Below are 27,893 nucleotides of genomic sequence, written 5' to 3'. Positions count from 1 at the left end.
ACGACTGTCTAGTTATATACTTCTAAATGTAGTAATAAGATACCCAGGCCAGTTAGCACCCAGCAAACTTAGTTATTCATTTTACTAAAAACATCTTCAGCATTGCTCAGAAAAGCAGACAAAACATAATGACAGCGCAGAAAATGAGATGGGTAGTGAAAGCAACGAGCATGCATGAAGCTATAATCTAGGAGAGCTAATTTAACAAAACTATGTATGTACACACAGCATTGTTGTTTGCAATAATGTTAAGTGATAAAGACTTGAAAAGGCAAACCTGATACAGCACTTTGCATTATCAACTAGAAAAAAATGGCCATGTTTTGTGACGGTTTGAGTCCAATAATCATTTAGACCATGTCAATAAAATCATACACCTTTAAAATGATGTGAGTGAACTCACTGTATGTTGAGTAGCTAAACATAAACATTTTAAAATCAAACTGTTGGCTATCACAAAACTGCTCAGATTTTAGTGGTGGTCATTATTACATTAAGTTTAGTATAAAAAAATGATACGTAGGTGTTGTTTGCCAATTAATACAATCTGTGGTTGTACAATGAATAAACTGCACACAATAGCAGTTTACCATATGCAAAAATAAACCTCAAACTGTGACAACAAATGTGGGAAACTTAACACGTTATTTCAAGCATAATAGGCTTAAACTTGCATAACATCCTGTATGAATACTATAAAAGTGTTGTTGGAAGCTTTCAGTTCTCACCATGATGTGTATAAGTCCTGTGCTGGCAAGCATGATTATTTTTGCAAAACCCTTAATATCACTCCTGATACTGTTTACCTTCCAAGAAATCAGAAGTGTTGAAGGAGTTGTGGTTGCTACTGATTTATGTGTTTACCTGGTCTATGATAATGGAAATATTGTTGATAATAATCAAGATGTGCTTTCATGTTGTTCCTCTGGAAACTGTGTCTTTAATTCTTTATCCGATGCACTGCTAGCTGCTACTGATAACATACTTATCAACTTAACAACTAACATTGACTTAACATCAAACGTAACTATAAACCATGTTGCTAACATTGTAATAGATGGGGTTAACAGCCCCACTGTACACTGTACCAATACTGGAGGTGTTCATTTCATCTCCTGCAGTAATGTTACCATTACAGGAATCATTTGGGAAGGATGTGGTTTCAATGGTGGAAACACTGCCATTACCTACACCAGTCCAGCTATGCAGTTTTACAACTCATCCAGTGTTACAATTCAAAACTGTTCTTTCCATAACTCAACAGGACAAGCTGTTGTATTGTCAATAGTGTCAGATGTATGGATTACCAGTTGTCATTTCACATACAACAACCAATATAGCGGTCATGGGGCTGCTATACATTACTCGTGTGGCACTGAAAATCATCACCAACTATCATTGATAGTTAATAACTGCAGCTTCACCTTAAATGGACCAGCTGAAAGCGTTCTATATTTTAATGGGTCAACTAGTGAAGTGTATGAAAATGTATCAGTACAAAATTCTGAGTTTTTTGATAACCAAGGGGTACCCATTAATATTTCACATATTCATCTACATCTTGGTGGTGATGTGTTGTTTGAACAAAACACAGCAGATAATGGTGGGGCAATTTGTGGTGCTGTCTCCACTATAGAAGTTGATAACGATGCTACTGTGTACTTCAACAACAATTCAGCTAACACCAATGGTGGGGCTGTGTACTTGCATAATTCCATCTTCTTGTTTAATGCAAGCTCATCTGTACAGTTTAAAGGCAACACTGCTAATACAAATGGTGGAAGCATATTTTCTGAGAGTAGATCACTAATCTCATTCAGTGAAAATTCAACAGCAACATTTACTAGCAATAATGCCACACAACAAGGAGGTGCTGTATATTTACATTATTCTGACATTTCAATCAACAACAACTCCAGTGTAACATTTAACAACAATAGTGCTCGGTACGGTGGTGCTGTGTGTTTATACTATTCTGATCTTTCGGCTAATAGCTCAGTGATAACGTTCACTAGAAATACTGCCATATATGTACCTTATCAATATAGTGGTACATATGGAGGCGCTATTTATGCAATTCAATACTCTGGTATAACATTTAATGATGCAGTGGCAACATTTGATGGTAATACTGCACATTTTGCTGGAGCTGTTTATGTCTACTACCGTAGTTTGATCTCATTTAATGGACACTCAATGGTCACATTTAGTAGGAATAATGCAAGACATTATGGTGCTGTCTCTGCATGGCAATACTCTTACATATCATTTAACAGGCACTCAATGGTGGAGTTTAACAACAACAATGTTGAATTTTATGGAAGTGCTGTCTATGCAAGTTGGTACAGCCAAATTACATTTAGTGGTGCATCAGTAGTAACATTCAATAACAATTATATTAGATATTGGGATGGTGGTGCTGTTCATTTAACATACTACTCTGACATGTCAATCAGTAATACCTCAGTAGTAACATTTAATAACAACAGTGTTAGATATGATGATGGAGGTGCTATTTATGCTTCTTCCTCCTGTCATATCTCTTTTAGTGGTGCATCAGTGGTAACATTTAATAACAACATTGCTAGAGATAGGGGAGGTGCTATTTTTGCTTCTTCCTGTCATGTCTCCCTCAGTGGTGCTTCAGTAGTAACCTTTAATAACAACATTGCTGGAGACTATGGAGGTGCTATTTATGCTTCTTCCTGTCACATCTCCTTTAGCGGTGCTTCAGTAATAACATTTAATAACAACAGTGCTAGATATGATGGAGGTGCTGTTTATACACAGTCCTATACTGACATCTCATTTAATGATACCTCAATGGTAACATTTGTTAGTAATCATGCTAGATCTGGAGGTGCAATTTGTGCAGTTCGTGTTGATTCTGACATCACATTTAATGGTACTTCAGTGATAACATTTCTCAACAATACTGCTACTCAATATGGAGGTGCTGTGTATATTAAAGATCACTCAAAAATATTCTTTGATGAACACACATCAGTAACATTTCACACTAACCATGCTACAAGAGGAAGTGCCTTGTATTCTATAAATGATTGCAGTTTGTGGTTTGAGGGAAATTCAATGGTCATGTTTACTGAGAACAGAGCTGGAGCACCTGTCTACATTAGTGATTCTAATGCATATTTTCAGAGCAACACATCTGTGCAATTTATCAGTAACAATTCAGAGACGGGTCACATAGCACATTGCACTGGCAATTCTCTTGTGTTGTTTATAGGAAACACAACAAACTTTCATATCAACAGTACCACAGGTGAAGAAATATTTCACACTCAACATCAATGCAGAATTATACACGTGGAAGGTATGTACCATATAATATACATAATGTACAGAACTTTAAAGGCTATGTTCCAGACTTCAACATTGTTTGTGAGGCATAGAACATGCATTGTACTAGTAGTGAAATGACATAAGTCAATTCTTGGACATTTTTATATAGCTTTAGTTGGCTGCATTGTCCATTCCTATACATAGTCACTACTACTACTTGTCTGAAATAGTCTGTAAGGCTTGTAGTCAGAAACTGCATGGCTTAAATCTATAACTGTACTTCAGTGATAATTTTGAAACTGTATGTACAATTGATGCAGAAAATCAAATGCCACCCACTCTTATAGAACAGTCAAATACTTTAATACAGCAATTATTTTAGAGTACCAGAAATTTGGGTGGTTTGGATTACTAATTCTGTAAATGTAATTTCTTTCACAGGAATTGATGAGTGCTTATCAAACAATGGAGGCTGTTCTCAAATATGTAGAAATACTGTCAATAGCTTTAAATGTGCTTGTTTTACCGGTTATACTCTTGCTTCTGATCAACATACATGTAATGGTAAGAACTAGTTAATCTAGAGTAGTGTTTTAGATCATTTTGTTCAAACAGACATTGATGAATGTGAAGATGGTAATGGAAGGTGCCAACAAACATGCACAAACACTGAAGGCTCTTATTTCTGCTCCTGTTCAACTGGTTACAGTCTCAATTCAGACCAGCTAACCTGTGATGACATCAATGAATGTGTAGTGGGTCATCCATGCACAGGAGACTGTGCTAACACGATTGGATCATTTCAGTGTTTATGTGGTGGTGATCAGACATATGATAACACCACCAATAGGTGTATCTCTCCGGATTATTGTGAGAGTGATCCATGCCAGCATCAGTGTGTAAGTGGTAGCACTTCTTACCAATGTTACTGCCTGTCAGGGTATAACATATCATCAAATGGTAGGAATTGTATTGATATTAATGAATGTCAGTCAAATAATGGAGAGTGTGATCAAGTGTGTGTCAACCAACCAGGATCTTATCAGTGTTCCTGCAATTCTGGATACGCCCTTAATGGTAATGGCCGCAATTGTAGTCATATACAATGCCCAGATCCACCAGCCATAGATGGATTTGTGTTTGCATGTTCCCCACCTCACCATGTTGGGGATACCTGTAATGTATCATGTTCACAGGGTCTTACTAATCTTGCTGGTAATGATACAATCCATTGTTTGATAACTGGGCATTGGGAAGCTGCTAGTGCTGCATGTTTCATTCCAATACCAAATGAACCACCATCAGGACTAGTGTTATCCACTAGTTGTATATTGGAGAATGTTCCAGTAGGAACTGCTATTGGTACTTTAATAGTTACTGATTATAATATTGATCAAAATCACACCTTCACTTTGGTAGATAGTGCTGGAGGGCTGTTTAGAATAAGTAGCACTAACTTGCTTGTTAATGGTCAGCTGAACTATGAAGCATTTAGACTTTACACAATACAAGTGAAAGTAACTGATAATGGGGTCCCTCAACTGAGCACTACATTTAGCCTCAACATTACAGTATTAAATGAGAATGAACCACCCTCTATTGCTACCATTTCAAACAGTGTAATAGCTGAAAATGCAGCTGTTAACACTATAGTAGGATCACTGAGTGCCACTGATCCTGACGATGGACAAAATGTGTACTTCAATTTGTTGACAACAGGTGGAGGTAAGTTTGGATTGTATAATTATTCTCAACTAATTACAACATCCAGTTTAAACTATGAAAGGCAAACTCAATTCACACTTGCCATTCAGGTGTCTGATTCAGCATCACCATCTTTAAGCACTATTAGTACCATCACTATAACAGTGCAGGATCACAATGATGCACCAACTAGGATTACTCCATTATACCTATCAGTTGCAGAAAACCCTTCGATTGGACAAACCTTGACTACTATAAGAATTGCGGATGAAGATACAAGTGGTACTTATTCAATAGAATTAACTCCAAGCCTTGGTTTAGCAGTCAATAATAATGTTCAGTTGATTGTTATCAATCCTAGTATGCTAGATTTCGAGGCTTACCTTAGTCACAGTGTAACGATTTCAATGCAGCTGACTGATATTGAGTTTACTCTGACTCAACAACTGACTATTCAGCTTACAAATATCAATGAAGCTCCCAATGGAATTTCACTGTCATCATATTCAGTCCATGAACACAATCCTGTGAGTAGTGTAATAGGAAGTTTGTTTGCTACTGATCCTGACATAAATGACACACATACATTTACACTGGAAGAAGGTTTACAAAACAACTTGGTAAGGATTAACGGAATATCTCTTCTTGTTAACAATGATATTAATTATGAAACTATCTCATCATTTTCCATAATGGTAACAGTTTCAGATAAAGGTGGATTAAACTATACACAAAGTCTAACTATATTTGTTATCAATAAAAATGAAGCCCCTGATTCATTTTCCTTTATTCCCTATTCATTGTACACTTGTTCACCAAGTAGAGCTAATACAGCTTGTCTACCAGAAAACACACAACCTCCTCAATCAATTGGTCAACTATTTGCAGCTGATCCAGATGGTGACCATATAGCATACACTTTCACGAATTTCACAGAACTTGTCTCGTACTTTAGTTTGAATGATACAACCGATCCTCCCCAACTAATGCTTTACAGGAATGCATTCAATTATGAAAGCAGCTCATATAGTAATGAAATTACAATCAGCATAGAGACTGCTGATGCATTTGGTCTGTCCTCGATACATACCATAACAGTTGAGATATTGAATGTCAATGATCCACCTACCACAATCACATTATCAAATACAGTGATCAGTGAGAATGTTGCAGTTGGTCAAATTATCGGAACACTTCTAGGGATGGATGAGGATGAAGAAGATCAGTTAACTTACAGGTTGGGTTATAGTCCTAATGGACTGTTTAGGATAGATGGAAATCATTTGATTGTTGCCCAAACTTTAAATCATGAAAGTGCCGTGAATGTTCACAACATTAGTGTAATCTGTAGTGATGGGATGGCTGAAAGTGGTCAGATTTGGTTTATAATTGAAATTAGTGATGCTAATGAACCACCCATTAACATAACACTTGACAGAAATACAATACCAGAGAACAGTCTACTGTATACTAATATTGGAGTCATCACCGCTCATGATGAGGATGTCAATGAGATTTTATTGTATCAGTTAGATGATGATGCAAGAGGAAATTTCAGACTTGTACAAGAAGGAAGCAATCAAGTATTGCAGTCTCTTGCAAGCTTTGATTATGAGAGGAGGAATACATATAGCATTACAGTGAGAGTGACTGACAGTGCAAGCCACTTCAAATTGCAAGTGTTTACAGTCCTGGTAAGCTATAGTGCATCCTAAAGTTTTCATATACAGTATATTTTTATTTTAGATCACTGATGTAGATGAACCTCCAGAGAACATTGTGTTACATTACAATCCAGTACGTGAAAGATTGAGTAATATTAGCATTGGAGTTTTTACTGCCATCGATCCTGAAAGAAGACCATTGATATTCCAAATCAATGACACCTCAAACACATTCAGGGTAGGTCAAATATTTTCATTAACAGCATTATTCATTAGGTTTTGTCATTTGTCTCCTGCAGGTCAACCAAGCTGCTCACGATGATATATTTACTTTACAACTCTTGAGACCTCTGGACTTTGAGGAAGCTGAGACACAGATATTGACAGTTACTATCACTGATGGTACAACTACACCAGTCACTCAAACCATAATGATAACAGTTTTAGATCAGAATGAACCACCAACTAATATTATAATAAACAACCAGACAGTTGAAGAGAATGTCCTTAGGGGTTTTAACGTCAGCTCTATTACTGTCACAGATCCTGATTTTACAGAAACATCTACTTGTACATTAATTGATGACAGCAATGGAATATTTCATATAAATGACCAATCTCTGATAGTACATGGTAGCCTTAACTATGAATGGCAATCATTGCACACTATTACAGTAGAGTGTGCAGACAAAGGAGAACTCACGTATACCAAAGTATTAAATATAACCATCTTGAATGTCAACGATCCTCCAACTGACATTGAGTCTGACACAGGATTCCACATTACTGAGAATTTGCCAACGGGTAGTCAATTTGCAGTCCTGACTACAACAGATGAAGATTTAACAGATTCATTTGAGTATCTACTTCTTAACCACACTGATAAATTTACTATTGCAGGAAATGTGATATCTACACTCGCTGCACTTAACTTTGAAGAACAATCCCTGTACCAAGTTGATATAGAGAGTACTGATTCAGCAGGTGCTAGCATTGTTGTAACCATCACCATCACTGTAGTAGATACTAATGATGCACCAGATTATATATTCTTCTCTACTGTCCCATTAGTCCCAGAAAATGTTACTATTAATACAACAGTCGGTCAGTTAATGGTCCATGATGAAGATGCCAATGACAATCACACATTTACAACAGTGGGCAGATCACAGTATTTCAGGATAGATCATCGTGGAATTGTTTACACTTCAGCATTGTTTGACTTTGAACAGTCATCAGAACTAGTACTAGATGTTGTGGCAATTGATAACGGAAATCTGAATAGTATTGAAAGTCTTGTAGTACAAGTGGTAGATGTAAATGAGGCCCCGTATGAAATAATTCTTTCAGACTACGAAGTTGCTGAAAACCTACCTGCTGGAATAACTGTGGCTACCATTACTGTGGAAGATCAAGACTATAATGAAACATTCAGTTGTCAATTGATCCAACCATCACCTTTCTTCTTTAAAGTGATACAAAATGGAACACACATTACTCTAGTAACTACTGACTCTGCAATTAATTATGAAACAACTCCATCATTTTTGGTGACACTGAGCTGTTATGATCATGGTGGACTAGAACATAGTGAAAATATTTCTATAACTATAATCGACAGCAATGATCCTCCTACTAAAATCATATTTGAGAATGCACAATACCCCACTCTAATGGATGATGAACAGTTTTCAACTGTACCAACTGTACAGATATTTGAAAATGCTTATGTTGGTCAAACTGTAACAGACATCATGGTTGTGGATGAAGATGTTAATGATATACACACTTGTATACTAATCAACAGCACCTATCCTAATGCATTTCACATCAGTGGACTCACACTTCAAACAAATAAGTCACTGAAATTCGAAGAAATCAATACAGTGCACCTACAAATCAACTGCTCAGATGGTTCAGAAATGATCATTGCAGATTTGTGGGTAGTCATTCTTGATGTAAATGATCCCATCAACAGCATCAGTTTGGTACCTAATGTTGTGTCTGAAAATTCTCCTTCAGGAACACCAGTTGGTGTATTCAACTTTGTAGACCCTGATAACTCTAACTCTCAGTCAGTGTATATCTTGACTTTAAATTCTACAAATGCTCCATTTGTGATTTCCCGTAACTCTTCTCATTGGTATCTGTCTGTAAGTAGACAACAAGCACTAAACTATGAGATATTTCCATCATTCACTCTTTCTATTCTGGTACAGGAGATCAACCCATATGCTAACTTTTCATATGTCCAAGTTATTGAAGTGTTTTTACAAGATGTAAATGAGTCACCAATGCATTTGACATTTCATGGTGGCTATACCTACATGGTTGTACCCAGTAGAACACACCCTGGAATTGTCATAGAAAACTTTACTGTATCTGATGAAGATTTAAACGACTTTCATACATTTGAAATAATTGGTGGAACAGTTGAAGACTACTTTGAAATCTCTGGTCCAAGCCTTGTACTCTCTAAACAGCTAACACCTGGAAGGTATGACTTGCTACTTGATGTAATAGCTACTGATCTGGGAGATTTGACAACAATACGACACTTCGTTGTGTCAGTTATAGATAACTCAACCTGCAACGTGACCAGTAATCCATGTCATGAAAATGCAATTTGTTTTATACAGCATCCTGATCAAGTATCTTGTGTGTGTGAACTGGGGTACTCAGGAGATGGACATTTATTGTGTATTGACATTGACTACTGTGAGAGTAGTCCTTGCCACCCCAACAACACCATCGGAGGTTGCATTGATGAAGAAGGAGATATTGATAGCTACACATGTGATTGCATAGCAGGTTATGATCCACCCAATTGTTTCAATGAAATTGACGAATGTGCAGCAATGCCTTGTAATCCTGTAGGCAGTTCAGGCTGTATTGATCTGTTGAATGATTTCAACTGTATTTGTCAAAGAGGCTACACTGGTGAAATGTGTGAAGTGTATATTGACAATTGTGCTAATAGTCCATGTTCAAATAATGGATCATGTACAGATCATCTTGATGGATTCACATGTACATGCATGGCTCCATACTGGGGTTTGAACTGTGAGCAAATTGATACAGTTTGTGATGCTGATAAAACTTGTCCTCACAATGGAGAATGTAATGCTGGGACAAATACCTGTCAGTGTACCATACCATACGTTGAGAATTGTCAATATTGTGTAGAAGGTTGTGTTGTTGACTCTATAACAGGTGGATGTGTTGACTATGATGAGTGTGACAATGATCCTCACCCTTGTGGTAAAAACTCAAGTTTGACATGTGTAAATTTTAAAAGCCGTCCTTGTAGTTATTGCTGCTTGGATGACAGTGGAGATGTACAGTTCTGTGGTCCAAAAGAAAGTGATAATCATAATAATGATCGTACCCATCAGGATACAAATCATTCAGACCCCTCATCAACAAGCACAATTGCAATATTATCTGGTTTATTTAGTGGTATTACTGGTATAGTCATTGTTCTACTAATTTTGTTTTGTATAGCATATGTAAGGCATCGCTATGCTAGTAAGCGGTTTGGACTTAGCAACAGTACCAGTCAAAACCAAGTAAAAATTTCTCAGACTTGCCACAGTTTTGAAAACCACACTTACATTGAACCCAACCCTAACCTGCAAAAAGAAGAAGAATATGTCAACACATTTCCACGTTCTGATCATCAGACTTCAGCTGCTACCATTGTATCATCGAAAATGGATGATGAAGTTGAAGAAGATGACATTTATACATACATTTAGCTTTTGAAACCGCATTTAGCCCTTGTGTTACTTTGTATATAATTCCTGACAGCAGCCAGTGCATTATATGCACCTAGGGCATAAGGTGGCATTTAACTGTACTCTTTGTAAAATGTTTGTAGGAAATTACCATGATTCGCTTTATTTTCGTGCAAAAAAATTCTTAATAAAAATTTCCGTGTAAAAATTTTTCATATGATTTACGTGAACGACTGCTCTATTAGAGTAGTTCGATCTTATCAAATTTTCGTGTTAGAAATTTTCAAACAAGCTTTGCATACAAACATTATTTTACAACAACAATTACAGTATATCATATTTGAATGGATGTAAGCAGTATTTATAAAATGAAGGATAAGAGCCAAGTCCAGTGATGTTTGTGTGGTCTTGAATTTTGGATTTGGACTGCAAAAGACAGCTGTATGCATATGAGGCTGATACAGCTCAGGGGTGTGCAACCCAGGCAATCACAAACTCATACAAATCAATAATTACTTCATATGATATTGGGTACATTCTCTAAATTTTTGGTCTAACCCAGCAGTGATCATATCTTGCACTGCAAACTAGATCAGCACGCAAAGGCATAAATCCAAAGCATGCAGGCATAACTACCCCCAAACAAAATTTCAAGTGTGTAAGACAACAGATCTCTGTGACTTAAACATATTTGAGTAGTCACTTATTTTAATAGAACAATCTCTCAATACATGTAATTCTAACAAGGTAGCTATTTATTACCATGAAAAATTAAAAGAGAGAGAGAGACGTCTTACTGTGTTAAGACAATTACAACATAAGTACAGGGGTCTATATTCACGGGTACCATGCACTGGGTGGACAGTGCAGGAGCCCTGGCAAGACTCACACTATTAAATTACAATACAAAACCTCTTATTAGTCAAGTAAATCAGGTTTCAGAAATAATAAAAGAAGTGAATCCACCCTACCATCTGTGGTATATAGATAGAGCACAAAGTTAGCAATTTTATTTTAATTCATGACTATAGCTATGACAGTCTGGTTGATTATCCAAAACCAGCTGCACAATTGATTCTACCTTAACTTTTAAACTTTCTGGTTCCCAAACCTTCTAGCATTGTTTCTGCAAGAATCTTTACTTTTTTGTTGAGCCTATGCAGTACATAGCAGCTGTACAGTATTGATCCCTACCATCAACTATGTATTACCTCAATAGCAGCATAGAAGAAAGATGTGCACTCATCTTACACTATCAGGGATGTGGCGATTATACTGGCATAATTTTGAGCATAATATTATAGGTATGTATGTGTGGGAATCAGATTATGCTTGCATTTTGTGGTGATCATAAAGTTTTAACAGAATGTGGATTGCACAATTCTGTAAAAAAAAGGTTGAGGTATCTAATAGAACAGTCACTGAATGAGTGGTGAATCCAAGGAGGGACATGCCCCTCCCTTCTCCCACCATCCTCCCAAAAAACATTATACCAGATCGAGATACAGCATTCAGTCAATTACTCTAATAGAACAGTCACCACACAAAACACTATTAAGAATTTTCCATAGTTGCTGGGTATGAAAAACTAACATCTGCAGCACTATCTCATGCATGCATGGACACACTTAATCTGGCAAAGATATTTTATCAATGAGTCTTGTGTATGCCATTCTTTAGGTCCATAGCTGTAGCTATATATACTCATGACTGTCTATCCCTACACAACTCTTGATCAATGAAATCCACTTACAAAGTAGTATGACTTAGACATTTGTACATAAACCACAAATCTTTAGTCCTAAAACATATGAAATAGCTAAATCTTCTTGCAGGCTGCACCTCCCAGACCCCCTGCTCCAGCTCCATATACCTACTACCCTAACGTACTCCTCCCCTGGATCCGTCTCTGTGACCATTATTACTCTAATGAAAGAGATCTAATACAGCAACCAGCTTAAAAAATAGAAAACCGTCTGAAGCTGAAACATCAATGTAAGTGCTCTAATACAGGAATTATTGGTCAAAGATAGTGCACAATTTTGGACAACGGGCATTTCTCATAAGCATAATAGGTGATTTTTTTGAGTGTTACTCAAGAGCATAATGCTCAGTATAATAGTCTCATGCCTATAGAAATATGCAGTAACTTGTGTTCTCAAGTTCTTCTTAGGCTTCTCTGTTCTAACAGTTATTAATAATTAATCTCCACAATCCCTTGATATTCTCCCTCCACCTTGATAACATCTATACTTTATATAAGCCACAAAATTGACTTGCTTCAATTAAGTATTTTCACTTTATTGCCATGTGACTTCTTCACAGCAAAAGAAATCCCACCGGGATTTCCTAAACTTGCTCTATAACAAGGATATATTTGCTAGTTAACAGGTACCACTGTTCAACTCAACACACACTTCTAGAAATCAACAAACATGCAAGAGCATTTTTGCACCATGTGAAGAAAATCAAGTCAGAAACAGCTATGACAATGGGGTACAGAAGTTGAATCAATTATTGCTATAAACAGACTTATATAGCTACTGAGCAGCTGAATAGCTATATATCTGCATGTGATGTGCCTTATTAATTTTTAATAATGCACCTATCAATATTAAGCCCCACTACCCCCCTGCCAGGTGTACATGGAGAATAGTGATCTGATTTGACCTTAAAATCGCCCTACTAGTGGGGCATATGATTGTTCAAAAATTTGTAGTACTTACTTGAATTTAATGGCTATGCACCTCCCACAAGAATAACCTGTTTCCCACAGTACACTAGATGGGAATTTGATGACTTAATTGTCATACCCCACGGGTGGGGAATTTGATTTTTGAAAAAGTTAAATGTCAAATTCCCACTTTTCCCCTCACTGTTTCCTGGGGGGGTTAACCGGATAACATTGAAAGTGCATAACTTGGCTAAGGCTTCACTTCACACCCATACCTATTCTTGTCCTCATTTTGATATTCAGTAACTTGTACTTTCTTGAGCTTACCTTTTTTACAAGATCACCCTCCGGTAGCTACCTAACTGGTAAAGTGGACAGCTAGTAACACATGATTAGTGTTTTTGGATAGGGACTAGCTAGCTATCATTAGCTGTGAGTCGGGTCTCCACTAAGTCTATAGCAGGATGCTTTGATGACAGCAGCTTTTTGCTTCCTCGAACGGCCAGTACTGAGCATACCACTGTAGTGAGGTGGCACAACTCATAAATTCAAGAACTGCACTGCCAGGCCTGGCGCTAAATTACAGTGAGCGAGTGTACGGTGTGTTGGAACATCTACTACATGGGCATAAAAAGTGAAATGTACAAGTTGTCCTGTCTAAAGTTTGATTTAAAAAATGTGACCATATAGAAACTTATATATTCTTGTCTATATGCTTCAGCAGATCGACTGGGACTATATACATCCCATCTGGCCATGATGCTGAAGCCCGATACAAAACTGACTACAACATTAACATGCTACATTATTATTATTAGTGATTATACAGAACTCAAAGTTGAGTGTAAAAGTACAAATTAATTATAAAGATTACTTAAACTATATGCTCTATTATACCTTCACATTACCATTACCTTCGCATGTGCACAACACAGAGACGTCGAAGACCACGCCCTACTAATTATTGCTCCACGCAAACTTTTCCCGTGACGAGACCAGACCATCTGTAGGGGCATAATGGGCTGCGTGAAGTGGACACTGATCTTTACTATTGTTATACTTCCATTATCAGCTGTTGTGGTACAGTGGATGAACTATGTGGACATTGAAAGTGAGTAACGTACTTAAAGTACCTACATACATGTAGGATCTGGAGTCTTCTAAAGACAGGTGACGTGATATAATTATTATGCTGGTTCGCCTCTCAGTTCTGGTATTCATTGGCGTCGAGTCCACTGTCACGTGTGTCTAATAACAGGAAGCAAGGGGGTGTCACGTAGTTAGGTACGCGCTGTAGCTAGATCTACGACCCCGGTTAAAGTCTTGGCTCGCCGAAGTTTCGATTTGACCTGTGACTAAGAGCCTTTTTCAATCGGCAGTGACCTAGCGACAGCATTTCAGTACTTTTCGATTGTGGGTTGGATATTTTTGCCCTTACCTAGATTAGATTAGTTTGTCAAAAGACATGGGTACACAGAAGACATAAAAACCTGTTAACGTGCTCCCCACACAAAGTACATACACACACACACATGAGAACAAGCTTACAATTACAACAGATAAGACGCATCATAGCTAGTACGAAAAATAATAACAAAACAGTTATATCATACAGCAAGAAAACGACGAAGTGCAGAGTGAGATGCAGGATGGTTTGACAACTGGAGAATATGATGGGGAACAGAGTTCCATAAAAAGGGAGTGTTAACGAAAAAAATGGCAGTAAGGATGGATGGGATTGTGTTTTGGCATATTGGAGAATTGAAAATGCTTGCTAAATGGGATGGAAATTCGTTCATGTAGGAGAATATCATGGACTAAACTAACAGAAAAGTAGGATCGTCTAGAATGGAGTGAACTCTTATAAACAGGAATCTGAAGATTTAGACCAGCTGCGGGTATCAGGGTTCCACCTACTGTCACACACCCAACGTACAGTGTGTTGCAGAAATGATTCCAGCTGTGATATATCTTTAAAAGTGTATAGTTAGACACCAAACAGGTGAAGAATATTCGAGGATTGGCCTATAACCAAAGACCTGCTTTAGTATATGCTGGACATGAGAAGAGGGTGTGTCGTAGATAGTTAAGAGAACAGATTTCCTTAGCTGCCAGATATTTAACTTGGTCTCCCCAGTTAAGGTGAGAGTTGATGCTCAAGGATTCCTAGATAGCAAACTGATTTTAGAGGAACACGTTGACCAGCCAGGGTATAGTTGTATGTAGGTTGACTGTTCATTTGGCATGAATTTGGCCTTGACTTTTGACTTGCACTACATATGACCAAGGTCACAGATCTACCTACAGTGAGTGTCTGTGTGTCGATCATCACCCCCTTGAGGAAGTGCTGCGTGAGTATATAGTGTCCCGCTGTCGGACATAAAATTTTGAACTTATCTGAAACTTAATACAACATTGCAGAAGTCCAGATGGTGACTTGATCCTGGTTGCCAACTAGGCAAGAAATTCTTGCTGTTCAGTATGCAACCCTAGACTATTCAATCAGACCTGTCAGTTAGTGAAATAGTTTACCACCAACTGAAATTGTGTATTTAATGTTTCTCTGTACATTTATTATTGCTGCAATCAGTCCACAAAGCTATGAACACAGTAGACACCCATAAAGATGTATCTTCACTACTACTGTAGCCACTTCGAAAAAAACCAATGTCATATACCGTATAGCAGGTAATTTTTGAAGGGATTTTCAGATATTTTGAAGAGGCTCTTCTCTTTGAAAAATTCTCAAGTCTTGTTGTTCTTTGAAAATAAATTCTCATAAATAAACTATCCTTCATGTGATCCAATGTTTTACCGTGGATGCATATTCACTTGCATATTCACTCGTATATTCTTCAACTTTTAGCTCAGTATTTATGATAAACAGTATCATTACTGTGTCAATAGCCAGATCTAGAACGGCAGCAGTTGTTGAAGATTAATGCCATCTGCTGCTATTCTAACGTAGGTACGATCGAACATGTGGCTGATTAAAATTTATTTCACTTGAGACTCCCTAGTCTTCTCTCTGTGCACACAGAGGTGGGAATTATATTCCATCAGTAAGTCAGTTATGGCAAACATGCACATACGTACCTTAATAATTTGTGACATGAATTTCCGTTTATTTTTAATCCACCCAGACTTCGAAATATGTATGCTTCAAAGTATGCATTCTTCGAAATTAAATTCAGATATAAATTTTCTGCTTTGAAATAAACTGCTATATAGTGCATGAAAACTGACATGTTTAAAGAGCTGTTCATACCATATAGTGGGTTATTTTCAAAGTAGAAAATTTTGCAGAAGAGGCATAATCTGAAATTTGAAGGGTTTTAAATTTCAAAGAGTGCATCATATTTCAAAGTTTGGGTAGATTTCAGGAAATTTGTGTCACAAATTATGAAGATGCGCATGCATACTTGCCAACAACTGGCTACAATCCCATCCCTATCCACACTGGGAGAATACTGAGGGACAACATTGAAACCAGGTCAATAGTGCTGTAAAGTACATAAATACCACAAAAAGTTAAGTCCCCGGGTCCTCCGTTTTTACCAACCCCAGTTCTCATTGTAATTGTGATAACTAGCTGGAAGTTGATAGGACATACCAACAAGAAGTATAGTGATGTGAAGGTCCAAACCTAGTTGATAATTGACCACTGAAGAACTGCACTTCCTTCAACTGCTATATTCCTTTGACATTCCTAGTGGCATGACTCCACAAAAAACACACTTAAATCTTGAAAACACACTAAAATACACAATTAGCATTATAAACTTACTATATAAACCTTATTGTTATAAAGCAGAGTAATTTAAAAGGGTGCCATATGTACATGGTAACTTTGAAAACTTTCTTAAAAGCTGAATAATATTATGATGATTGATAATTCATGTGTCAATAATATTATTGGCAACCTATGCTATCCAGCATCAAGTGTCATTCACATAATTAAGTACCGAAAAGCAAGGCCCGTAAACAGATCCATGAGGCACTCCATATAAGCACATCAGCCTACTAACCTCTTATTCTTGCCCAGATGGTAGTACTAGATTCCTTGAATACACTATATCCATGTCAGTTTAATTTGAGTTTTTAGGGTGTTTGTCATCTGACATTGTGTCCAAGCCTAGCTGAGTGGCTTTATAAGAGTTAGCACAGAGATTGCTATCTTTCTTCTAGAAGTGCAGTAGCTATCAACAGATCAATGTACTAAAATGGATGACACAGTTGTTTGGTACTTAGGGGACAGACTATAAGCAGAATATTAATCAAATGAGAGGTCCCGTTTGTTTTCATCCTCTACTGTTATATTTTAGGAATTAAGTTTTTATGAAATATAAATGAATGTTACTCATAGATTACTACAAGGACAAGAGGATTATAATCACTGGAGCATCAGAAGGTATTGGGAAGGATCTTGCCATTAGACTATCTCAGTTAGGAGCTAGGTATGGTTAGTGATTGTCCAGTAATGTGAAGTTGATGTCACTGTGTGTAGACTGGTGATAGCTGCTCGTACTGAGAACAAATTGAAGGATACTCAAAAATTATGTCAGAAATATTCACAAGATGTGTTTGTGGTGAGAGCAGATGTTGGGAAAGAGGAGGACAACAAGTGAAGATAATCATGTAGTAGTGATTTGTGTGTGTAGTGTGATATTTGTAGGTTACTAGTTAGTGAAGCTGTTAAACATTTGGGAGGGATTGACATCTTGATAATCAATGCTGCAATTTGTAATATAAGTTGGTTTGTAGATACTGAGAATCCGGTAAGTCTTTACATATTTAGATATACCATAGAACAATTTCCTTTGATGTCTGCAGCTTGATGTCATTACTATCTAGATTAGAAATACGCTGTCATGCTACTTAACCCATGGTTTTGTATATGTGCCTTGAATTGTGGCCTTGGGAGTTTATTTCATTTAAGTACTTATCGCCCATCCAAATGTAATAATGTATCATTATTCCTATTGCTGCTCATTGTTGAGTCACATGATTAAGAATTATTGCCTCGTGCTATCAATCAGTGGTATTGATCTTTTCACATTAGTACTGAAACCCAGGAGAAAGTAACTATGACAACTGGTGGAGGACTAGCGTTATACCTGAACCCCAAAGACTTGTGGTCTTGGTTCAAGAGATTTAAAGTATGCGGGGTTGGGATGTAGTGAAGATGTTGTTACTCCTCCCCACCTTTCTAAAGGGACGTGCCTGGGCGATATTTGATTCCATGGCAAAAGTGGAAACAGACTTGTACAAGCATCTGAAAGCTGCACTTCTTAAATGCTTGAGCCCAGACACAGAGGAGGATCATTTGACTGCCCAATGAGCAACTATCTCAGTGAAAATTTTGAGCATCTTCTGGGGCAGAGCACTCTGACGTACCTGGGCTTTCACTACTTTGCTAAAGGAGTGGCACCATTTGCAGACAAAAAAAAGACTGTAGACACCCAAGACCTCCAAAGCGAGCTTCGGTCTTTTCTGGGCCTTGTTAACTTCTACAGAAACTTTGTCCCAGCATAGCTCCCCCACTCAATGACCTCACTAGGGACATCCATTCATCAAACTGCACTTGACCCTCTCCCCCAGTCTCTCTTATCGCCACCTATCTTGGATTACCCCAAGAGACAACACCATTTGTAATACATCTGACGTAGGATTGGGTGCTGTGCTTCCTACCTCCAGGAAGACTGTGATAGAGTTTGCAAGCTGCAATAGAAAGACCAACAAGATACTGAGAATCAATATGTCAAACTGTACTGGGCATCAGTATGTCAAACTGTCATGCTATGGTTTTTGGATCAAGACACACAGTAGTGTGTCGTGCTGCCATGAAAGCTGACACACAATACCGTGAGTATATTGACAAGAAAGAAAACAGCTTTTTCACATGTGCATAGCTCCAGCACACCATTTTTGCATTATAGCTGTCTGCCAGATAGGGTGGGCCACACAACAAATTTGATTAATTCGCAACAGCCATTTGCGAGTTATGGGTGTTCAAAGTTTTGTTTTAATTTCTTCGTTTTTTTTCTTATGCCGTACAGCTTCAATTTATTTTCGCACACTTTGTACAAATTGCTATAAAACTCAAATGTGTAACTCGATTGTCTAGAGTTCCAACCAGGGACCTCCATACCTAATACCTGCATCCTTAACCACTGAACCACTGCTACCTTGGCAGATCAATTTCTGCTTTAAAAATGAAATTTCTAGTTTAAATTTGCTTATAATCAAATGTTTGTAATTTCGTAGATCTACCAACAGAAGTACTAGATTGTTCTAGAACATTCTATGTATGTTCTATTAGAAGTCCTCAAAAAATGTGTACTCTATTAGAGTATTACAATAATATTATCAAATTTTGAATTAAATCATGCAATGAAATACATTTATAAGTTTGTCTTCAATAATCATCATTGTATCTGCATAGAAAAGAAGAAATATGAGTAAAAACAAACCACAGAGTCAGCCATAGGCTGGTTTTGGGGCCTTATACAGTACAAAAAGCAGTGAAATCCACACAAAACAGCCAAGCTGTGAAAAAATGGTGCGGCCTTAAAAGCCTGGGTGAAAAAGTTGTGAAATCAAAGATGGCGGCCAAGAAATGGCTGCAATGATGTTGATGCAAAAAAAATTAATAATGGCTGTGTGCATTGTTAAAATTTATAAGCATTAACATCATTGCAGCCATTTCTTGGCCACCACCTTTGATTTCACAACTTTTTCACCCAGGCTTTTAAGGCCACACCATTTTTTCACAGCTTGGCTGTTTTGTGTGGATATGTGTATACTTGGCCGAAAGAAAATGATCAAAGCAGCAGCAGTAGTAAAAAAGCCTTACTGCTGGATTAATTCCTTGCTGTAAGATCAACAACGATGGTTGATATTAGCTGCCTGGAGCATCAGAGTAAAAGTGAAAGTGGTAAGGCTCAGTCTGGGGTCATGCCCCTAGGAAATGTTAAACATTGCACATTATTAATTTGAGATGCCATTTGGAGGCTCTCTTTGGGCTGTGCATGGTGCTGTGTGCAAGGTGCTAGTTAGCTACACTGTAGCTAGCTAGAGTGTAGCTAGCTAGCTTGAACCCTAACAAAGATGAATGGGACACAAATGAGGACACAGGCAAGTCCATGATGCCTTCAGCCAAGCATAACTCAATAATAAGTTAAGGTTATTGCTCAATTTTTTCACTGTTTGACATCACTTCAGCCTGACATATGCGTTTTGGCATAACGCAGTATGTACAATGCATGCATCATGGACTTGCCTGTGTCCTCCTTTGTGTCCCATTCATCTTTGTTGACAGCTCAAGTGTCGATTCGTAGTAGCGCCTCATGCCGGCTTCCCTACATTTGACGGGAATTGTCCGAGTTTTCCGTTGTGACTGGATTGATCACAGAGGTCCTTCTCCTAATGTTCTTCATCTGTAACAGGCTGAACATACCTGAAAACAAAACATAATGGCCACTTCACTATTTTAGTAATTGATAGTTGGGGCACGTGTTCAGATGAACGTAATAAGCCTGGCATTCTAATGCAGTATGCATGAATTCACCAGTCATAATGATGTTACAAAAAGTAAACAAAGAAGTATAAGAAAAACTTAAGAGTTTTAAGCTCGATTAGGGATCATAGAAATAAAACAAAGGATGTCGTCTACATCTGAAGATATACTAGTGGCCATTTAATCCCTAATTTAGTTGTGGGTATAGGGATTTGATGTCCACTAGTATATCTTCAGGTGTAGGCTTGTTTCACTACTCTTTATTTCTATGACCCCTAATCAACTTAAAATTATTAATACTTGTTAATCATATCTATCCTTAATTTTACTCATAGGGAAAGTTGTATGAGGATACGTTCAGGTGTGTCACACTTTCATGAGTACAATTTAACTAATACTTGACATTCAGAATCAACACACTACAAGGAGTCTACCTTACTCAATATTCTCTGCCTTACTTGAGGGAAAGTCATGGTACCATTGTAGCTATTTCTTCAATAGTAGGTATGCCACTTTTAGGATATTGTATGATGCTTAGTAACATGTATATATGATAATCAGTAATATGTAAGAAGTCTAAGTAGCTATATTATTATAGTTAGCACCAAAGTGTATAGGATTATGAATCAGGTGTACTCATGTAGCTGGCTGCTAGGTTATACGTAGTTTGCTGACTGTTTTCAGAAAGTTTTAAAGGTATATAGAGCATGGCAAATGCATACCTTCTTTGTAATTATATGTACGTAAGTATAGTCAAAGGTGATTGTAGGTGTTTTCGTTGTCCCTACTTGTGGGGAATCTATGTTGTGTAGAAGTTTCATACATGTTATTAGTCTGTTATGTTAACAGAAATATCAACAGTGGTTAGGCTTATAGTGTCAGCTCATGAACTAAATGTGGGTAGGAGTTCTACTTATTGGGTTCACATAACAAAACATGACAAAGAAACCATAATATGTACAGCTGAAAAGACACTTCCTTTGTGTGTATTTTGATTTTAAAATATAAGAAGAAGTCGTGTACAGTGCTAAACTAGTGGTATTGCCCTCTAATTCTCTACTGACAGCACTTTAAAGCTATAAATAGGTTCATTTGGCACCCTTTGAATGAATCTTTGGCGTCTTTTTTCTTTACTACAAGAACGAGAAATATGAATTAAAGCAGTTGAGGATATAAACATACATTTTTTTATAATTGTACACAAACTTGTATGTATATGAACTTTTCTCAACAGGCTAACAGTATATGTAACTATCCAACTTGTTACTATTTTATAGACCGTTAATCCTTGTAACAAATTACTATGTAACTAGTTATATTACTATAGTTACTTTAATCTTCTATGTAACTTAGTTACAAAAGTAACTGAACTCTCTATAGGTGATTTGTTTGTAGCTGAATGCTCTACTAGGTAAGTTGTTTGAAGCTGAGTTCTCTACCAGTGACTAGCTTATAGCTGAACTTTCTACTGGGCAATTTGTTTGTAGCTAAACTATCCACAGGGTGATTGGTTTGTAGCTGAAATCTCTACGGGGTGGCTTGTTTGTAGCTGAACTCTTTACTGTGTGACTTGTTAGTATGACTCTCTAGAGTGTGATTTTTTGTAGCTAAACTCTCTGGTGACCTGTTTATAGCTGAACTCCACAGGTGACATCTTTTGGATGGCTTGCTTGTAGCTGAACTCTTTACTTGGTGATTTGTTTGTGGCTGAACTCTCTATACAGAGTGATTTGCTTGTAGCTAAATTCTACTGGCTGACTTGTTCATAGCTGAGCTCTCTACTACGTGGCGGGCTTGTAGCTGAACTCTCTACCTTTTTGTACCTGAACTCCCTACTGGATGACTTGTTTGTAGCTGAACTTTCCACAAGGTGATTTGTTTGTAGCTCAGGATCAACTCTATACCAGATGACTTGTTTGTCTAACCAGATAACTTATTTGTAGCTGAATTCTCTACTGAGTTACTTATATGTAGTTAAACTCCTGACGGTGTAATTTGTTTATAGCTGAACTCTCCATGCAGGCAGCATCCATGCAGTTTATCTACAGTGTATTGTGCTGGTACCTATGGATATCACTTCTTTTCCTGTGCTGTTTTTTCTTCAACAACAGAAACAGCATCAAATGAATGAAATCATCATTATTGAAAATAAAATACAATGAACTATTTATGTAAGTAATTTTAACTGCATACAACTGAATGCTCTAATAGGGTGACTGTACTATTAGAGTATTTTGATTGCACACTTGTTACATATAGTTGGATTTTGCATTATAACTCAATTTTAAAATACCATCTGGAAATTTTGGCAAGAAATTTGTGTTCGACCTGGCCCAGCTCTTTCGTTCAGCAGGGGAGGGTTCTAGTCTGTAGTCAATTGCTTTGAAAGCTGCCTTTACCTATTGTACCTTTGTTACTCAGAAACCAACCCGCACATCAAAATCAAAAGATCACATACCTTGTTTTGAGCAAAGACTGCTGTTATGGAATGGTGGCAATTTGAATGAGTTGTTATTGGAAGGCAGAACCATTCAATGTCATCTTCGATCCAATGGTCAGTTAGGCACAATCTTTTGCCAAATTAATGTTTTCTGGTAAGACTGCTGCTGCTCTCCAGCTTTTGTCCTCTGCACCAGGGAAGGACGCATTCTTCGTTTGGATGACACTGTACCTGGCCAGATTGGGTAAAGTGTATGACATCCTTAAATCAAAGCATTTACCTGCTGCTCCATTACATTCTGCTGCTTTATTACCTGATACTGCTCCTACAACTACAGTACACTCAGTCATTTTTAATGCATTGGATAGTCCAGTCATAAGAGCTGCTGCACTATGAACTTCGGGTGCTGCTGGACCATCTGGCATTGATGCTCATGGTTGAAGAAGACTGTGCTCCTCCTTTCGTTCTGCTTCAGATGAACTATGTTCTGCCATAGCCTTATTGGCTCGTCATATGTGTACTACTTTTGTTGATTGTATGATTCTTCCCCTCTGATGACTTACTGGCTTATATCTTTGGACAAGAAACCAGGTGTCCAACCTATTGGTGTTGGTGAACAGTTTGACGTATTATAGCTAAAACTGTCTTGCATGTGATCGGTGAAGATATTCAGTTTGCTGCTGGCTCTGTGCAGCTATGTGCTGGGGAGGGGAGGCTGCTGTCCATGTAATGAGAGAAGCTTTTTGTGATGAGGACACTGAGAGTGTGTTACTAATCGATACTACTAATGCTTTCAATTCCCTTAACAGAGCTGTCAGTGGCTTTGTATAATATTCAACAATTGTCAGCTATACAATGTATCAGAGGAGCCCAGTCTTCACAAGGCCTCTACATAAAGTGTGCTCCGGTTGACCTGATCCAAGCAGAGACTCAGTTTTCAATGTAATTGTGTATGTTTGTGTTTGTAACCTTTTAAGAAAAGAATTTTCCATTTCTCTGAAGAAAATTTTTGCCCTTAAAAATAATATTAAAAGGAAGAAAGAAAAGAAATTATTGGCCTTTACTCCGATTCTTCTATACTACTGCAAAGACCTTCTATGATGATTATTCCATCTACATACTGGTTTTCAGCTCACTCTTCTAAGCGGTTTGCCTGATAGGCGTGAAAACTGATAGTTTTTTATTTATTCATAAATTTCGATTGCATAATTGTGACACAGATTGGGTTTTGTGTCATACGTATCTACATGGTCTTTATCTCGATTCCTTTCAAACCACAAAAAGGCACTCTTACAATGGTTACTCCATCTACATAGCAATTCTCAACTCATTCCTTCAATGGGTTTACCCTGTTGGGCGTGACAGCAGTTCGATCTTATTTTATGCAAATAATCAGTCATAACTCCATGAATGTTCATTGGATTTCCACCAAATGTGGTACTGAGATTCACTTTAATGAGCCCTTTCAAATTTCAGCCTGATTGGAGTACACATTAATTTTGTGTTTTATGGCAGATTTTGCAAAGTGTGTGAAATGAAAAAAAAAAAACTAAGAAATTAAAATGAAACTTTGGCCACTCATATCTCGTAAATGGATGGGGAGATTTTCTTCAAATTTGGTATGTAGACTCCCCTACCTGGCGGGCACGTATGTAACAAAGTTGGTTTCAATTGGAGAAGGGATCATGGAGCTACATATGTGTGAAAATCATGTTTTCCTTCTTCCTGTCAATATACTCACGGTGTAGCATGCTGGCTTATTGGGCCGCACGACACACTACCATGTGTCTAGATATGCAAAACAGAATTAATGTCTTAAGATGCAAATAAACTTTTCTACTACTGCAATCATAATTTGTATAATTTTGTGATTGTTTTCTAACAGGTATAATGAATGCTCCTTCAATGGCTGCATATGTTGCCAGCAAACATGCTTTACAAGGTCCATAACATACAAGTACAATAGTTTGCAATTTTTGTGCTGTTCTTTTAATAGGTCATTTTGGCAGTCTCAGTCTGGAGTTTGAGAAGAGAAATGAAAACATTTCTGTCACTATAATGCCGTTAAGTATAGTGTACACAGAGAATTTATTGAAACAGTCTAGAGATTTGAAACCTGGCGGGTTTTTTGAACCTGGAATAACACCTGTTGTAAGTCACTTTGCATGCACTCAAGCAAATAATACTAAATGCATGTACTTGAAAACACAATCACACTACACAGCCAATAGAGCAGAGCATTGCTTTGTGGTTAGCCAGCAGACAAATAGTACTGTAAACATATTCCTTCTGCTAGTTTGGCCATAACATGCATATTACAGAAATGACCATGGGTTCCTCCTGGTTGCAACTAGCGCAGTGGTAAAATATACTGTTGAACCTCATCTTCTGTTCAATAAGAATAACATAACATTTCTTCTATATTTCATGTGCACTATCGTCTGCTGTATCACTATCACCTTCTTTAATTTTGTGTCAAACTTATTGACAATTAACTGCATAATAAAATTTCTTTCATTACATGTGTCATAGAATGTTTTATGGAGAGGTCAAACCTTTTATAAAACAATTGCCTCCAGAAAAATATTCTGTAATAACAAAATCTGAAAGATAGTGTGTATATGTACATACGTGTGTTTGTTTGTCTGTGCTCATGTGAGCAAAATATGCAGCCAGTAGGTGAGAGATGAAAGCTTAATTGTTCCAAGATGGTCTATGATATATGGGAAAGAGTGTCTTAGTTCTATATGCATTAAACAAGCAAATAACTACATAATATAATAGATGTCAATACTGCAGTGTTGTTCTCTTGTATACATTAATGATGTCTTCATTTAGTACATACAATAGCTATACCAGTATTGTATTTTACTTTTTAGGACTGTGCAGATAGGATAACTAGAGGAATACCACTGAAGAGGGTCTACCACTACATCACTTGGGATGCTTTTATTATCACCCATCTCTACTTCCTGTGTCCAGCTTGTGTTGATCACCTTATTGCTATGGCGATGTAGTTGAATCACACATTGAACTTTTTCAGACTACACATACTAATCTTTGTTTAATATGCATACATCTAGGTTAATACTGTTTTAATAGTATGTCAAATTTTCTCTAGTGGAAACACCAAACTTGATGTAAATTACCAGGTACAGTAGTGAGAGAATTCCGTGTCCTTTTTATCTTGAGGAATTATCGTAAACTTGGTGAATTGATGGTTTATATTCCACCAAAAACTTTCATCATCTATGATAGCAGAAACAAAATACTTTTAACATAGATACTATAGTATGTATGGTATATAGGGAGGAAGATTCTAAACGAAACAGTTTAGGAAACCCCCTTTAATTAGGTATAAACACTCTAAAATGTCCAACTTTAAAAATGAGTATGCAAGCGTGTGTTTTATATTTTTGTGTGTGTGTGCTTTTATCCGTGTTTATGCATGTGCATTTGTGACTAAATTGGGGGTTCCACATGCACACACATTATGCTGTAGGTAACTTTTAAGGTTTATACATTTTGGCTTGATTATGCTTTAAAGATCTATATGCCACATACACTCACACAAACAACAACAAACATATATACACACTATAATTATAATTATTGCTCCCCAGAAACCCCTGATAATGTATGGCACAAGAAAAATTCATTTATGTGTTTGTGATGGCTGTTTGGTAATTAGCTACACATACTGTATCCTCGTGTTTTTCAACACAGTGTGTTAATAGGATAAATAGAGGAATACCACTGAAGAAGTTGTACTACTTCATCACTTGGGACACTTTCATTATTGGTCACCTCTCTTCCCTGTGTCCAGTTTATTTATCACATTAGTAGTCTACATAGTTGCTAAAAACAGTGTTTGATGATCGAACTGAACGTACGTATAGTGAACAAATGCCAGCTTGTAGGATGTATACAGTACTTTGTACTGTAATGATGACATGCAAACCGCTTAGAGCAATGAGCTATTATTATTATTATTATTATTATTATTATTGCTTTATGGTGTAAACACACCAAAGGTCTGTTGGTAACATGTACCAACAGCCGCGAAAGTACATTACATTACATTACTTATTTACCTACTTACTTACTTACTTACTTATATACACACATACATACAGATTCTACAAGTAGTTCAGGTTTGAGGTGGGTGGACGCGACTGGTGGCATCTTGAGCAAGGACAGAGATAGTGCAATGAGCAATTGTTGTTATCTTCAAAGTTAGTTATAAAATGATCCCAGAGAAAAGTTTTTAGTTTTGATTTTAGCAGAGGAAACGTTAGATCCAAGTTGAGGATAGGCATGGCATTCCAGAGAGTTGGTAATCTATGGAAATAAGAATGTCTAGATACGTTATTTAAATGATGAGGGATGATCAATTTGTTGCTGGTGCCGGATCTAGTATTAGCTGAGCTGAAGTTGATATGATCATGAATATTGAACTGTTTAGATTGTACCTTGATTGATTTGATTGCAAATAATATATCTTGTAACTCGAACAGGTACATCAGAGGAAGGATCCTTAGTTTTACTAGACGGGTTTTGTAACTACTGGTGTAATCATTTAATAGATACTTAGTGGCACGGCGCTGGATTTGCTCAAGAGTTAAAATGTCTTTCATCAGGTGTGGACGCCATAGTTGCAGGGGCGGATCCAGGGGGGGGGGTGGGGGGGCTTTGGGGGCTGAAGCCCCCCCCCTTCATATTTAGGCTTTACTTGATCAATATGCTGAGTATTATAATGAAATTTTGTCTTAGCATAATTATATGATCACTAATAATACAAATACTCATAAAACCACCTTATAAACGTCTTTCCAAGGTATTATCAGTGGAT

At 37.2% G+C, this 27,893-nt stretch overlaps 2 protein-coding genes across 2 annotated transcripts; both read left to right on the top strand.

Annotated features, from left to right (window-relative positions):
- Positions 1 to 759: 759 nt before the first annotated feature.
- On the top strand, positions 760 to 10,605 carry LOC136266541 (protocadherin Fat 4-like). Its single transcript, XM_066061548.1, has 5 exons — positions 760 to 3,334; positions 3,745 to 3,867; positions 3,919 to 6,701; positions 6,754 to 6,909; positions 6,971 to 10,605. Exons 1-5 carry the CDS (start codon positions 760 to 762, stop codon positions 10,427 to 10,429), a joined length of 9,096 nt encoding a protein of 3,031 aa, XP_065917620.1. The 3' UTR covers positions 10,430 to 10,605.
- A 3,397-nt stretch (positions 10,606 to 14,002) lies between these two features.
- On the top strand, positions 14,003 to 26,180 carry LOC136265830 (11-beta-hydroxysteroid dehydrogenase 1-like). The gene is made up of 9 exons (XM_066060768.1): positions 14,003 to 14,193; positions 17,449 to 17,539; positions 17,590 to 17,706; positions 17,758 to 17,860; positions 20,937 to 20,962; positions 21,011 to 21,105; positions 24,927 to 24,983; positions 25,038 to 25,192; positions 25,921 to 26,180. Exons 1-9 carry the CDS (start codon positions 14,100 to 14,102, stop codon positions 26,056 to 26,058), a joined length of 876 nt encoding a protein of 291 aa, XP_065916840.1. The 5' UTR covers positions 14,003 to 14,099; the 3' UTR covers positions 26,059 to 26,180.
- The last annotated feature ends 1,713 nt before the right edge of the window (positions 26,181 to 27,893 follow it).

Source organism: Dysidea avara, chromosome 9, assembly GCF_963678975.1.
Source record: "Dysidea avara chromosome 9, odDysAvar1.4, whole genome shotgun sequence".
Classification (NCBI taxonomy): Eukaryota; Metazoa; Porifera; class Demospongiae; order Dictyoceratida; family Dysideidae; genus Dysidea; species Dysidea avara.
The sequence above is the reverse complement of the archived record's forward strand: the minus strand, read 5'-3'. Positions and strand labels throughout refer to the sequence as shown.